At 39.4% G+C, this 16,832-nt stretch overlaps 1 protein-coding gene across 1 annotated transcript in view; it reads right to left on the reverse strand.

Moving 5' to 3' along the window:
* LOC108728491 (muscle-specific homeobox protein tinman) overlaps positions 1-14,255 on the reverse strand; it is a 52,703-nt gene extending 38,448 nt beyond the window's left edge. The window contains exon 1 of the mRNA XM_018457053.1: positions 13,055-14,255. Coding sequence (XP_018312555.1) covers positions 13,055-14,183 — 1,129 coding nt within the window. The 5' untranslated portion in view covers positions 14,184-14,255. The remainder of the gene's footprint in view (positions 1-13,054) is intronic.
* Positions 14,256-16,832: the final 2,577 nt, after the last annotated feature.

The following is a 16,832-nucleotide window of genomic DNA, read 5'->3' on the forward strand; positions in this document are numbered from 1 at the left end:
AAAACGGACAATCCACTCAAAAATACTCATAATCATACTCGCGCATTCGTTTCTCGTTCATCAGCGGAAAAACGAGTATTGAAAAAGGGCAATCTCCTCAAAAATACTCATACGCATACTCGTTATCGTTCCTCGCGATACACCGCGAGTGCTTGTGAGTGCAAGAGCTAAACGGGCTAAAAACGGGCTAAAAACAATCCATATAGAGGTCTAAAAACGGTGAAAAATTTTTATAAGAGTATCCAATAGAGGGATGGAAAGTTGGGGAGGAGGGTTCTATCGAGGATGATGGCCAAGGACGGGAAGGGGGCGCGGAGATCTACGGACAAACTGAGACGGATCGGTCGCATAAATCTCCGGGCTCGGTCCAATATAAATCCGAAGGCAGCACGTCGACGCTCGACGCCACCGGCGGACATAAATACGACTTAGCAGGCCGCGATCTCCAGCAGCTAATTGAGAATTATTTCCCCGCGATAGTAACTGCGAGATCCTGCCATACGTTCGCAGATCCCCGACTAATTTTCCCGCGAGTTACGTGAAGGGAGAAACCCAATTGAAACCGACGCTTCGATTGAATTCACGAGGTATTGCACGTGAAGCTTTGGATTGGAATGAATGGTAATTTATGTCGAGAGAAAAGCAACTTAAACATCAATTGGTCGACGTTTCCTCGCTAGTCCATTTGTACAAACGTTTCTGTAGATTTCTTTTTTTTATACAATACGACACAAACAGTCTTCGTGGACGTCGTAACTTTTTTAATTAGTTGAATCATGAAAACTGATTTTTTTTACGAGACTATCTCTCGTTATTTTTAAATACTCTTTATTAACCCTCGATTACAGCAACGAGTCATTTGGGCCCGAAGTGAAAATTTTTGAATAATTATACAATCTGTATACGCGATTAGTACTATGAGGTTCTAAATTATAGGTAAAATTATTAGTAAAAATTAAATTAGCAAAAATTAAAAAATTATAGGTAAAATTATAGGCTTTATCTATAATTTTATCTATAATTTTACCTTCCTCTATCAACCGTAAGGTGGAGATTTACTTGCATTTTGTACTTCAAACAGAATACTTTAAATGTTTTTTAGTTGTAATTGAGTTAAAATATGTAATGTAAAAATTTGAGAGAGAGAGAGAGAGAGAGAGAGAGAGAGAGAGAGAGAGAGAGAGATAGAGACCATGTATCAAATAATGTATTAAAGAAACAAAACAACTCAGATGATTAGATGAGATCTCCGGATATTATTCTGAGTTATAGAAAGTGGAGAACTTCTGGCTAATTGTATCGCACTGTTATTTGAAAGTAATTTATTGTATAAAATAATTATAGCTATCTAATTCTCTTTCCTCGAAGAAATTGTTAAACTTCCTCTTTCTAATGCAATTTTAAATGCAAATACCCGAGGAAGGCAAATCAAAATGCCATCAATTTTTCTGGTAACATAAGAATTTTGAAGAAGAGTATGAAGATATATCGATCTTACAAATATATTTTCATAGATGTATAGTTCAGAATCAATTTATTAAAACTGTTTTTTTAAAGTTAGGTTATCCGCAAACTCACGAGTAAATTACCGCTCATTTACCTGAAATATCTGCAATAAAATTCGATATTGCTTCGCCTGTTTGTTACGTAATTTACATTATTTTCACAGACGCAATCCTGAAACGCACAAATCGCAGCTTTGAGAGATGTAATTCGGGCGCGATGTAATTTGATTCTTGTTCTGCCCGTAGAAGTAAAGAAAGCAGAGTTGAAAACGGCACGCAGCTCGGCCGCTTTCGTTTCGTCGAGGTCGAGTGTCTCGAAAGAGCTGCACACTTATTTCAAAAACGAATGGTCACTTAGCGCAGCGGGGTGCTCGCCTCACGATCGGTAAAAAAGTTCTGGCGGCATCCGGAATCAAGTAGCCAATGGGCGGAGGGCTGGTGTTTTGTTTGTTCGGCAAACTGTCACAACAACTCGAGCTGGTGGACCCACCCCTCCGGTCAACGTTGTCTCGTTTTCGACGAGAGCTGGAAACTCGAGTGCCACTACGACTCGTGTCGCCATACTCGAACGTGATTAATGTATGTGTTTTCGGAAGAAAAAGACCTCACCGGCCGGAAACAGTCAATATTACGAATGCATCAATCTTTCTAAAAATCTTATTTTACTTTGCACGCGTGATTAAAAGATCTTTTTTGTCTCATAAAATTCATCTGGTATAACAATAAGTTCTATATTAATTTAAGAAGACAAATATACAAGAATTTGTAAGAAGTAATAAAACATGAAAAGGTTTTGCTGAAGTATCTAAAAATTTAGCTAGATACAGATCTGAAAATAATTTTGTTAGACCATCAAAATAACTATGTAGAGCACTTGAACATTGATGATAACGCTACAAAATATTTTGATACATTCTAGCAACCAGTTTAAACGTACGTAATTATTCTGATAGTTCAAGTAAAATTATTTTCAAATTTGTGTCTAGCTAAATTTTTAGACACTTTGCAACAAAACTATTCTTTCCATGTAGGAACGAAAAAGAGGATTCACGCTTTCAGTGCATGTACCTACACTAAAAAAAAAAAGATTGGCTGCAGCAGCCAATTTTTGGTTGCGTTAGCCTATCCGCAATGTCAGTATAGAATTTTGATAGGCTAACACAACCAAAAATTGACTGATGCAACCAATTAAAAATGCTATGTCATATTTTACCATCTAATTTGCTGCAGCAGCCAATCTTTTTTTTCAGTGTATAATATTGAACTCTTAGATTCATTAAAATTACACCTGTTTAATTTTTCTGGGACGTTACATATACAATTACATCAATATATTACCAAATTTTTGGAAGTCTTTAAATTTCAAAACAATAGATTAAACTTATTCCTATTTTAGAGGAATATATATATCCTATAAAAAGGATCTTCACGTGCGATTCAAATTTTCCGATAGAAAATAAATCTATAACAAGATCCCTCCCACTTAAATCCCGACAAAAATTAGTGCTCAATCTCTCCTCCCTTCTCCGTTCGCTTCAGTCTGACTTTTCTCCAGAATTCTCCCCCTTTTTCTGTCTCTTGCAGCACGTATTAACGACGCAGAAACGAGCAGCACTGACCGGCGAGCTGTTTATGACGTGTGCAGTAGTCGGCGCGCGGTCGACTTTGTAGCTTTTACGACGTACATAGATATTGCTCGCAGTAAGCACCTACCTAAGTTGTGCAATAAACTCGGACAGGTAGTTAAAAACCCACTTCGGCGAGACTTGAAGCGCGAAACATACTGAAAAGTCCTTGTCCACGTCACTTGCTCGTCCTTGTGAGTACCGTGCGAAAACAAGGTAACGATATGCTTCTGTTCCATTTTTTCTTATATAAGAGAATCAATCTTCGTTTTGTTGTATCGCATCAATTTTTATCGTTCTATACAAAAAAGCGAGTTTAAATTTAAAAACATCTACTGAGAGGAAACAGGAATTGTTTAGACGAGAATCGTTACCTATTCCGCGAATTTATAATTTACATCATTAGCATCGTGCCAACAGTATAAAAAAGATGTGAAAAAATTTATTTAGCTATTATTATAAAACTATAAATTAAAGTAGGCTACCCATTGTTATCGAAAGTTATTATCGATAATCGCAAGGAATAAAGTACATTAAAATTCGACCAACGATTGCCTGTGTTTGTAGAATCAATTTTATTTTTAATTTTCACATGATGAAAATCACACAAAGTGGTAAATATTCACGCTACCAAAAAAGTCTCTCAAAAAGCGAGCCGCAAGGCCGGCAAGGCCCACTGGCAGGTTTAGCATCGGGATTGTAACGATCGAACCCCGTAAATCGATGCCCTGCCGCGGTTCCCTGTTCGGGGCATCGTCGGAGCGAGTTATGGGCTCGAGGAGCGAAAGGGGGAGGAGAGACGGGGAGAAATAAGAATGCCGCGTAAGTATAGAGAGCATAATAATCAGAAGTAAATTGCGAATACGTGAGGCTACCGTATTGTAGGGATCCTGAGGTATCCGCGGCTGCGGGGTCTCCGTCGTTCCCGCCGTGAGGCTCCTCCTCTAGGGCTCGGCGGTGCTCGTCGTTTCCTCCGCAGGGCTTCCCTGTAGGGCCCCCTCCCCTCTCCTTCTCGTGCGTGTATTCGTGTGCGAGAGATACATGTACGCGCGAGAGCCTGACCTACCGGTAATCTAATTTGAATCTCGAATCCTCGGTCAGATAATGGAACACGTATCGAATAATATTACGAGCGATTCGATTCGATATCATTTGTAATTCCGGAGTCGGAAGACCGCAGCGCGCCGCGGGTCCACGGAGGCCAGCCCAGGCCAGCCGGCCGACCGGCGAGGCTCCGACGCGTCGTGCGAACAACTCATTTTATCGCGTAGTTCGGGATAGCGGGGTACAGCGTAGGTGAGAGGATACATCGAGAAACTTTGGGACCTCGTTGGAGCGTGATCGGAGTAATAGTACGGAGATGAGATCCTGTGGCTCACTTCTAGTGGATATCTCAGGGGAATGCGCGCACATGCGTTAAAAATGAAGAAAGCTGAAGATCTCGGTTATTGTTTGAGGAGCAAAGTCAGACAAAATATTTTAAATAATGAATTATTCAACTGAAAAATAGAAATCTGACACTTTTGTTACGTGAAAGTATAATCTACTATTTTGAAAAAGTTTGTTTAATCGTTGAACAAAAGTTAAATAAGTATAAAAATATGATATAAATAAATGACAATAACATATATTTATTCAAATCTTAAAAATAAATCATGATATTTTAAAATCATGATTCTAAAGAACGTATAAAGTAAGATACTGTAAAATAGGATTATTATGAAGAATAAGAAGAAGAAGAAGGATTATTTATCTTAAATTTTTAAAATTAAGGAGACAGCATGCATGTCCAAAATCAGGATATAAGATGTCTTGAAACGTCTCGAAGATATTTTTAAGACGTCTTATATTCCGATTTTGACACGCATGTTGTCAGGGTTTATCCAAATTTGGGTTAAAGATAATCCACTGTACGATATCTTATTTTTCAAGAAAATAAAGTAGAATTAGATAATTAACTAGGCATATTTTATTAAACTTGCTGCTTGATGAAATTAAAAAAAATTTCGTAGGTTACACATATCGTGGTAAAAGGTAATTACATAGAAAAAAAGTATGTGTATACTGCCTGTAGAGCAAACGGAGCATTATCTTTTTTGCCATTCGCGCGTTCTTCCAGTTGCCGACACTCAACCAATCAGTCACATCGAAATGTAGCAATCAGTATCGCAAGTTAATTTCCAAGAACCTCAATGATTTTGCACGGTTGATTTTCTTGTTTCACGTACTAACGGTCAGTTGGCGTTCATAGCGCTTTCGAGGCGGGATGTTTCATGAAAAAACATAATTAGAACGTGATTTAGAAAATGAGGCAAATTACGCATCCGCTGATGTATCACGGTTGTCTATTAATACACCTTGTTAGTTGGAGCAATACGAGATTAATGTAAGTTGAGTAAACATACGTTAGGTACAGTATCTTGGATTCATCATCTTTGTTTCTGAAATTCTCGGTAGTAAACGATCCTCGTATTATCTGCCATTTTTCCTCTTGCGCTACTCGTTTTCTCATTCTACCTCACGGTCACGCAAGTGTGAAGTTGAAGAGCACAGGAGAAACACAAAAAGAGAAGTGACAGCACGGTAATCCGGCTGCGATATCTCAATAGGAATAAAAAATCTCTTTGTTCACATTTAATTTGTGTCAGGTTTAACGTCCACCTTGCATCTATTCCACGTTCAAGAATTCCGTTTGAGGAAATAAATCGTTAGGCTGTTTGGAAAGAAAGAACTTGGATTTTCATGAATACAAGCCACTCAAAACGTGGTTTTACGGACCTTGACGATAATACCTTTGCGTCTGTTGGCACAGATTACACACTGCGATAGGGCACTGGGACGCTTTCGTAAATTGCGCAACTCTCGGTCGCGTCTTCTCAAAGAGACGTCCTCTCGAAGGACGCGGCAAAAAAGGAACGGGTGAAAAAGGGAGCAAAAAGCGGAGGAAGGACACGCGGCTCCTTCAATGACAAAGACGAAGCGGAGGCTACCTTTTGTTGAAATTTTTCACATATTGCTCACACCGTCGGAAGTCGCGGGCCGCATTTTCTGTATCACGCTATATGCAAATGAGACATATGCTCTCCCCGAGCGATGTAATAAATTACACGTGTATAGGTAGGCCTAAAATTACGTACCCCGGTCCCGGTGTGTGCCACGCATGCACCACGCACACCGCCTTGGCTCGTAACACGTGTCACGGGCGCATACGTGTATACGATCCATGTCCTGCCCGTCTTACGGGATAATACGTGCTTTTTATCGAGGACACCCCTAACAAAAGTGCGCGCGCGCGCGTGATGGCAAACTGTCCTTTCGTCGCAAAGGTGGCGTTTTAAAGAGGTAACTCACCGATCTCGTCTCTCGTGTGCTCAGAATCACGATACGTCATCTCAAGTAGGAGAAAAACTCAGCGCACGTGATAACGCATTCGTACATTTCTTTGTCGTATTTGCGACAATTATGGCGTATCTGATGCACGATTTCGTTATACAAATGTATATAACTCTCTGCCGGTAATATGAATTTCAACTCTTCTGTCAGCAATAGAGGTCTTTGAGAAGCAGTAATTTTTTTTATTGTTTCGGATTATATAAAAATCTGAAAAACTTTTGGTGCATTTGTCAAAGCTTTGACAATGAGTTTTTACATCATAAAAGTCAGATTGTATTTTACTTATTTTTTTACAGATTTATCAAATTTCACAATCAAAATATCAACGATGCCTTTAAAATCTCAGTTGCTGGCGGAGGAGTAAAATTGATAATCAGTGTTATTTTCTTTAATTCAATAATTTGAGCAGTGAAAAGGAAAATTTGGACAAAGATCTAGGCAGAGCAGAAATCTGAAGCACGCCGGTCGTAACTTATTGCTGATATACAGGGTGTCTCAAAACTGATAATAAACATTGTATAAACAGATTTTTTGTAATATTTTAAGACGAAAAATCTAATACAAAAATGTCGAAACTATGATAATTTTTAAATGGAAAGAGTTTAAAAATTACGAATGATGGGGTTAAAACTTTGCGCGTTCAGGAGTGCGTTCCAAAACTCAACTATGTTACGCGGGATAAGTGAGAATAGTAAGTTCACTCTGTGTCGGCACCTTTGATCTGACTGCTAAATGACCGCCATATTGTCAGTTGTGCTTGAGTACCTGCAAGAGCGAAGTTGCTTAGTTTCCTTAGTATTTGAATAGAGGAAACTGATCGGTGCGCCATGTTGTTAATTGTGCAGAACAATTATGCGCGAGGGAAGACCATTAGCTCCATTTTTTTCAAAGTAATCTTACTGTTCTTACCTATACTATGACTATGTCAACTGCGAGTATCCTTGTTCAAAATTCGGTAAACAACAAGGGCATGATAAAAAGATACTCGGATTGACAAATTCGAGTTTTAGAACGCATCTCTGGGATGGCAAGATGATCAGTGTAAAGATGCTTCCTCGAACTTCATGCCTTTAACAATAACAAAATTTAGTATGATTTACACTGTGACCATCTTGACATTCTTGAGTGTGCGAAATTCCAGCCCCGTTATTTGTAATTTTTAAACTCTTCCCATTTAAAAATTATCATAGCCTCGACATATTCGTTTTAGACTTTTCGTCTTAAAATATTACAAAGAATCTATTTTTTAAATATTTATCATCAGTTTTAGGACACTCTGTTTATTTGTCAGGATTTTCTTTATCCTCTAAAAGAAACTGTCTTCAAAGAAAAAGACGCTCTGTATATGAGTCTATTGTCAAATAATTTCAACATTTTTCCTAGACATAAATATGGTATACATGTGTATAATATATTACATGTGTATAATATATCCAATAGCACAACACGAAACTTTATTTGTTATCCTTTATCTTCCGCTTTCGAATTGAACGCGTTTCCATTTCAACACGTTTACCGATGTGCGAAATGCATTTATTTTGACAGTAGTCAATGCAACCCTTCAGAAAATTGGATTTTCTGGTGATAATTAGAGAAAGCATATCCCGCGCACACGTGTACAAACACGAACTTCGTCTCTCTTGGTTACCAGTTACGTTTTCTTTAATCCAATTATCTGAGCGCCAAAAAGGAAAATTTGGACAAAGACCTAGACAGAGAAATCTGGTTGCACGCCGGTCGTAAGGTGAAGATGTAACTCATCGTTGATGTCGGCACTTTTTTCGACTCGTATTCGGAAAGGCTCGTAAAACCCTTCGTTTCTTGTAACTCAGGACCACTTTGTTACAAAATCGGATTCGCCATAGTGTCTCCGGGATTAAGATCACTAGACCGGAGACGAACTCCATAATAATCATCATAAAATTAGAAGTTTATGTATTAACGCAGGGTACAGTATATATATATATATATATATACGTCGACAAAATCAGAAGGGTAAGTGGTATTTTTAAGGACTCTTTTTCTGTGATCATTGTTCGCCGCAGGTTCGATATATATAAAGTCCCTTGAGGAAAAAGATACTTTTTGGTGCCGACATAAACGAGCATGAGCCAGCGCATTCGAGAGAAAATAGGGTTATGTATTTTTAAGGTCGAAAACGGCCGAGCTTTCCAGTTCTGTAAATTTATATATTTTTTAAGGGTAGCGCGATACCTAGAAGCTTAAAAATTTATTACAGTGTCGGCGTTATTTATCGCTTATTTTATTGCGTTACTCTGTCACATTTGCGTGATACCACTTATAAAATGAGAAAGCTCTTAATATTGAAAGAATAGAGAGAAGAAAGAGACGTAATAAATGTATGGGATCCGACTTTAATTTTAATTAGGACTGTTGAATTAGGATAATTAGAATAAAACCATAAATTGATTGAAGTAAGCAATACCATATAGATAATAGATAAAGTATGTAAATATATTTTTGTTTTATAGTATATTTGTATTTCTGTCATTTACTCTGTCGATATACAGGGTGTTCATGAACCAGGAAGGAGGTGATTCTACATGAAAAAATAAATTGAAAACGTAGAATAAAATTTTTGTATATGAGATTTCGTTTTTGAGAAAATCTATTTTAAATATTCTAAATATTTTAAATATTCGTCAAATATATGCACTTAACTATATTATTAGATAATCGAGAATACACAATAAAAACAAAATTCACGCACAAAACATTTTATTAATTTATTAATTGTTGAAAATATCCACTGTGTCGAATACACAATTCTATTTTCCGAAATAAATTTTTATAAATGCTTTCTAACATGTTCTGGTGCTTTAATTTATCAATTAAATTCGTACTCGTCGAATATTTAAAATCGATTTTCTTGAAAACAAAGTCTTATTATGAAAAAAATTTAACTCCAGTTTTCAACTTATTTTTTCATATAGAAAACTTGTTCTCCTTCCGTCAGTTCACGAACAGTCTATATAATGCAACGAATATTTATTTTCATTTCTATAACAAACAACAATTCATCTGAACGATAGCGAGTAATTTTTCTATTCTACAGAAGTCAAAGGGTGTCACTGTGAATTAATCTGAGTACCCGCACTATCCAAACATCAAATTGAACGATATCATGGTCCTGTTAAACGCTGTAAACTCTTCGCACACCTAATACAATGATATTCCATGATAAAGTGTTCGATACAAGCAATCGAATGGATGTCGATCGATATTCGCGTGATGATAAATGTGCACGGTCTTCGGCGTACGCCTGACCGATGTACTTATCTATTAAACTGATCGTGTAATCGCGCACTTGTCTCTCGTACGTCATCAATCGTCGCGGGAACCTCTCATAGCACTTTCCTTTGAGAGCTAATACTTCTCGGCATCGACGTCGCGAGTATGCCTAATAATAATATCGTTCGGGAGAAGTATATAAACACGGTCTAAAACGCGTGTCGCCGTTCGCCGCTCACACGCTACGTACGAAAAAAATCTCGTCATTTAATTACGGCACATCTAGAGCGCGTATAGCTCGTAACGACCGCCGCTAATATTAGTACCATTCGCGGAAACGCGCTTCTGAAAAGCGATTAACGCAATACGCGGCATTCGCGTTAAGCGTCAAGTGATTTCGCCTCTGGGATCGTGCATTAATTTCCTTTTGTAAGAGCCTGTGATCTTAATATCCGAATGAGCTTTGACGTTCATTTAATTCTGACGTAAAAACTACGCGGAAAAATTTCCATTAAGTAATTCTGCTTTTAACGTTACAATAAATATTACATTTGTGCTTGACGTTAGTTATTTCAGTGTAATATTTAAAATTAAGTTTTTCGACAATAATAAAATAAATAATGTTTCAAATGGTGTTTGTGACATCTATTATTTTCAACACAATTAAGCAAAGAAGGCCATATTCAGTCAAGGCGGGTCTTGGTGCCTAATAATATTTCTGTGTGAACTTTTATAATTTCTAGTTCCAGCAACTGCGCGCCGAATATTTGTCAGTCTTAAAACACAGTTCTAAATTGAAGCCGGAATGTAATAACATAAATTAAATTGAAACAAGCAATTCATTTTATTGATGCTAGTAAGTATCTTTAAAACACTGTAAAGAATTTATATCTGTTATTTTATTATTACTAAAATTACTGTGTGGAATGTCGACAGCAAATCATTTGCGTTCTTGCATATAAAGAATATCATAAAGAAGATTGACATATTTGTGAGTTTCTGCAAATTCTAATGGCTTTGCAGATTATCAAAGATGTGACATAACAAAACAACTCGTTGACTCGTTTACGCGTTTGGTGAGAACGGTGCGAAAAATATTGCGGATAATTACAAAATATTTCCGGTCGTCACTTATACAAGCCATTATTATTGACGTTATGAAGGTGTGTCACGCGCCGAGCAGAACGGAAGAAACGGCTGTTCACTGTAGTAATCTCTCACGTGTCGCTTCGGGACATCACAGATGCGTGATCCACGAGTGAGGAATCAATAGAAAGTTAAAGATCGTCGTAACACATCGATTCGGGTCTTTAACCGTGATCTCGACCGACACTTATCGCCCGGCGTATTTCCGTCATGCGAAAACCCGAAGAGAACAACGGAAAAGAGAAGGTGTCTGTTCTTGTATATCTGTTATTATCATTGAGACATTGTATTAAATGAATAACGCGTCTTTCAAAACGTGAGTAAGTATCCGTTATTAATAATCGTTATTAACGTGCTAAATCAATATACATGTATATTAACAATAATTAATTAATCCGCGCGTCCCATTGTTGGGTAAACATACACAGTTTACGCAATTGATTATAATTAATTTCAAAGATGCAAATATTAAGAACACTAAAATCCAAAAACTTTAAAAACTGATGATCGAAAGAGTAAATCATTATTCAGATGCCACAAAGATTACAACATAATTAATAGATACGATACTATGTTAAATATAATGGAAGTAACTTGTATCATCGTGTGGTATTGCAAATTACAACAATTCGTAATTTACATTTGATTATTAAATTGCATTTGATACCAGGAATCATGTTTTGTATTACTTTTTTCTTCTACTTTTTTCTCGATTGTGCATTCATATATTCTTCGTAGACTTTTTTGCCTACTTACGTCTATTGTGTTAATATTCATTGATTACAAGTTTGTTGAAATGTTGGTATTATCGTTTAATATTATATACTCATAAATGATCCGTCACTTACAATGCGGCATACAGGTTCGGAAAGGTTGCGGATCCTAAGTATTCGAGCGAGTGAGCTCGGATTAGCGTTCGCTGACTCGTATTTTTGGCACCTGCCATACCTAATGCGCCACGAAATTCGAAACGTTTCGTATGTCAGGTTACAGGACTATAAAGGAATAAAATAAAATACTGCTTTGAAAAGAGTTGAACGCGGCCAGCGCTTCGTGACTCTTGAAGTGCATCAATCAAAATTAAAACCCGTATTCATCACCGATATTTAACCGATTACGAGCGATAGGTTTTGCAAGCGATCAACAGACACGTTTCACACACATTTTATTTCATTTCTCGGGTTCTAAACGCGATGTAACGGTGGTATTTTAAGCAATCTTAAAATTGCACGGCCGAATATCCGAGACTCATCGTCAAACGATTTGCATTTCTTTCGTATAGCTGATTATATCACGGTTAGGTATTTTTCCGCAAGAGATTGATGTTGCAGAAATCGCTACGAACATTTAAATTACACGTCGCAATTAAAGGCAAAGACGAAAAAATAAAAAATAAGATTATTCGCTCAAAACTGTTTTAGTTAGATGATGTTGCCGTCGCTTGACTTAAATCGTGAACGCCTTATATCACGCAAAGTAAAACACAGCATACCGTATAAAAACTTTGCAAATATATAGTGTGCCCAACATATATAAGTGCTGTGTTAAGAACAGTACTTTACTGAGCGAGAATTACTTAATGGGAAGATCAACGATTGAGATAAATAAGTATCATTACTGGAACTCTCTCTGATTCTTCATTTAGTCTAATCATATCTGATAGGATAATCAATTTTCAAACAATTTCGTATTTATTATCATCAATCAATCATTAACCAATTATTTTTGCTAAGATACGAAGGATAAAATATACAAAGATAAAAATTAAATTATTCTATGTACAATATTTCTTTTTCAAGGATTATTTATCCACATTATATTATAATGAAATTATGCAATATAGAGAAATTAAAATAAAATGTAATTAGAGTATTAAGCCATTCTGTTAAATAACAGCTGATTTTACAAAATTGTTTATTAATAATTAAACAAATTGTAAAACACGTTAGACATTTCATTAGAATTCCAAATTCGTTCCTAGAAAAATTTAATGCATCCACATCTCATCGTTAGCTCGATATGACAATTTTCTCCAAACTAGTATCCTTATAATTTGAATCAAAAATATAATTCCAGGATATATTACAAGTTCGGTCACAAACAAAAGAAATGTGAAAATCTGTGAAGGCTTACCTTGACTGTGTTCGCCCGCGTCGAAGGTTTTGCTGGTCATTTGGAAGAGTGCGTCCAAGGGACTGCCCTGCCCTGTAGTTCTCTTGCCGTTTTGACCAGCGTGGGAGCCGTGCTGCTGCGGCATTTTCCTCTTGAGTTGCTGCTGCTGCGGCTGCTGAAGCGCCGGATGATGCAGGCCGGGATGAATGCCCGCGTGATGAAGCGCGGCGTGATGATGGTGATGATGGGCGAGCGGGTCCGGGCTACCGGAATCCGACACGGAACTCCTTCCGGACGACGAGGAGCTGCTGAGAGGCGGCTCGCTGATGGAACCGGACATAGACGCGAGTGACATACCCATCAGTGAAAGGTCCCGGGGTCCGGTCGCGTGACTCGAGTGACTACTGTGATGATGGTGGTGCAGATGGTGCTGATGATGATGATGATGCTGCTGCAGATGATGACGTTGATGGTGTTGATGGCCAAGACCGGAATCCGTTGTGTCCCAGGGACGGACGATCTTTGCCTTTGGTCGATGCGACAAAATATCGAGGATACTGAAAGACTTAACTCCGCGGTCATTGGATTCCCGTTCCCTCTCATCCTCCTCATCCGAATGCTGGATCTGCACCATCTTCAGGCGCTTCAGCGGCTTAAAGTAATCATCCGTGGTACCAGCGGCCGCTGCTCCGTTGCTACCGGTCCTACTGTCCACTTCTTCCTCTTCTTCCTCGTCTTCCTCGTCGTCTCTGAGCGTTGTGACCGAATCACCGCTCTCGCGAGTTCTGCTACTTGTTCTTCCGTTCGACATCCTGTATTCTCCATTGCAGGAATAATCCCTCTCCTCGTCCTCCGTCATCGAGTCTCGTGGATAGGTTCTTCTGGGGCTCAGACGGTCGGCGTAATCCTCCCTGGAGGAAGCCAACTCGTCTTCCGTGTTGGGTGTCGCTACTACCAGCGGCAGCGGACTGGGACAGCCTACAGAGATCTCGTCTTCGTCGTCTTGGACATCCCCTCGACCCGGCGAGCCTCTGCATGACGTCCGTCGGTGTGCAGACGAGCCGCTTACGCAGCCGGGCGTCACGGCGCTGGAAGATACCGTTGTCGACGGCGACATCGTGTACGATTCCGTCATCTCCGTGGTACACATGCCGCGCGCGGATATAGAAGGAGCTAAACTAAAAAGCTCGAGACACTCGCCTGGTAGCTTTTAACAGCCAGTCGCGAGGCCACGGCAAGTTAATCCTTCAAGCACCGCGCATTCTTTCGATAACGCACTTACGTTTTAAAACTGTTCACGGGATCACCACACGGTCTATCAAGTCTCATTCACCGGCCTAACATGTTCAAGTTCTTGACAATCTTCGCGGAGAGCCACCGGCTCGAGCCACAGTCACGAAACCAATCGCACTAATCGCTATCGATGACCTGTCAATGCACTCGCATTCTCCGTCATCGTGCTCCGCCACACGAGTCACATCATTGGCTTCCGGATCCGTCTCCTATTTCTCGTCGAAACATCTCTTTCAAGTTCCAACGACTTTCGTCAAATGTCAACTTCTGGACGAGAGATGTCAATCACTCCATCAAACGTCGACCTCGTGATCTTCCTTCACTCTAGCGCACTGCCACTGTCGTCCGTTCAAAACTGAACACCAAAATATGATACCAGGGCTTCATAGCGAGCGCGCTGTGGAACGCTTCTGTTCTCGAATGTCCTCAAACGACAACCTGTTTCTGCCGAGAGTAAAAACTCGATCGAATATCAGTCCTTTTCGCTATCCTCACTAAACAACAGCACACAGAAAAAGAGAGAGACGCGTTTCTGATGCCGTGCGTCACTAGGATATCCGCAGCGAGCGAGATACGCGACGCGAAACGTCAATACGTCGACGTTTAACGAGTTTCGGCGCTAAGGAGGCAGCCGGGTGCCTCCTCTCAGACCAGTCGAAGCCGGTGACGCGAAATGGTACGGTGGACGGGGATCCCCCGATGCCGGTGTTGGGCAGGCGCTTTCCTCACGACCGGCTTAGCGCACGCGTAGAAGGACGGTGGAGCCGTTCGAGTTCAGCAACACGTTTCGAAGCCGCTGCCACGGTACCGGGTACCACCTCCGTTGCGAGAACGCGCCCCTTTGGCGGATCCGTGGGCCGGGCGAGATCGGATCCCGCCTACGGTAACCCAACGTAGCCGGCACGGCAAAATGACGCCGCCACTGCCACGGGATGGAATTTTTACGAGACGTACTTAACATCCCGCAGCGTCGCGGCGGGCGCGACCGTCCTTCCTTCCTTTCATCCCCTCTGCTCCTTCCTCTCTCCCTCTTTATTCTACCCTGAAGTAGCTCCTATCTTGCGCTCCTCTATCTCCCTGTTTCTCTCTCCGTCTCGAAAGGCGCGTCCTCTCGCTCGAGAATGACGTGGGACTGACCCTCCACGACGCGGAGGGCGACTAACGAGGGCCCACCGTGATTTCGTCCCACCCGGAGCGTGGATTTCGGCCTCCGCCGCGAGCGGGTCTTGGGAACGGATTATCGGGCGGGAATGTTAACGGCCGCGTCTCGATCACGCGGGACGGACGACTTTGAGAGACGTGCGGCGGCGCAAATACATCTGATAGCGCGCGATATATTCCGCACGAGGAACCGACGAGGACTCGCCTTCCGTAGTATTATGCATTATACATTATGCGTAACATCTCTATAATTTGCGTTTGTCAGTTACTTCCTCTATTATTATCCACGTCTTTCTACTTGCCTGTATTATCGCACGGTTATTTGAGTATAAAATATAAATACGCGCGATATAAATAACGATAAAGATATATATTTTCAGTTTTTCTTTTTAAATACATATTTGCGAGGCCTTGCAGATGAGTTAAGCCGGCAATGTCGACGTGCAAATTATACCTGCCAGTTGCAATGTGACAAAGTTATCGTCTCGCTGGTAAGATATAATTTGTAAACGTGAAATATATTAGACTGTATAAAAAAATAATATATTCTACGATCAAGTTTTTAAATTAGAGTATCGTTTTTTTTTCACACGCTTATAATACATATAAAAGAAAAATTCTTTCTCGTATTATCGCGACAGATTCTCAAAGACTATAATTAATCCAACAAGCAGAAGTATCTCTAATAAATCAGAGATAGAATTAATCGAATGCGGATCGAATTGTCAAAGAAAAATGATCGCTGCCGTAGATAATGATTGTTGACCTATTTTATAACACGTTATAGCCGTTATAGAGACCTTACATATTTAATAATGCTGTCAGTACCAATAAATACTGACAATACTATTGATTATATGTGGTTAATATTGCCGGATTGATATAGAATATCGATAATGAGCCGGATTTCTTTATTCTTGAACATCAGTATCCTCTATCACAGCGATACTGATGCTCGAGAATTAAGAAATTCAGATGATCGTCAATAATATTGTCAATATTCATTGATACTGACAGATTATTGACCGTGTAAAATCTATAATGTACATAAAACTGAGCTGAAATATTGTCAATAATACTGATTGTGTATAAGTTGTTATAAAATTATTGATGCGTGTTGTCAGTATTACTGAATTAATATTACTGATCAGTGTATTATTGATCGTGTAAGGTCTGTAATAAAAGAATATCGCGTCTATTATATACAGATTATTATCTACAGTCCGATTTGAGAATCGATTTAGCTATGTATAATAATTGCGGCAATCTTCGTTGACAACTAGCATTGCTCAATATATATTAGGTACCTTTCTGTTATAAATGTTATTGAATTGCAAAGGTTAAA

The sequence above is a fragment of the Mycetomoellerius zeteki genome, unplaced genomic scaffold, assembly GCF_001594055.1.
Source record: "Mycetomoellerius zeteki isolate Tzet28-1 unplaced genomic scaffold, Tzet1.0 scaffold62, whole genome shotgun sequence".
In the NCBI taxonomy this organism is placed as follows: Eukaryota; Metazoa; Arthropoda; class Insecta; order Hymenoptera; family Formicidae; genus Mycetomoellerius; species Mycetomoellerius zeteki.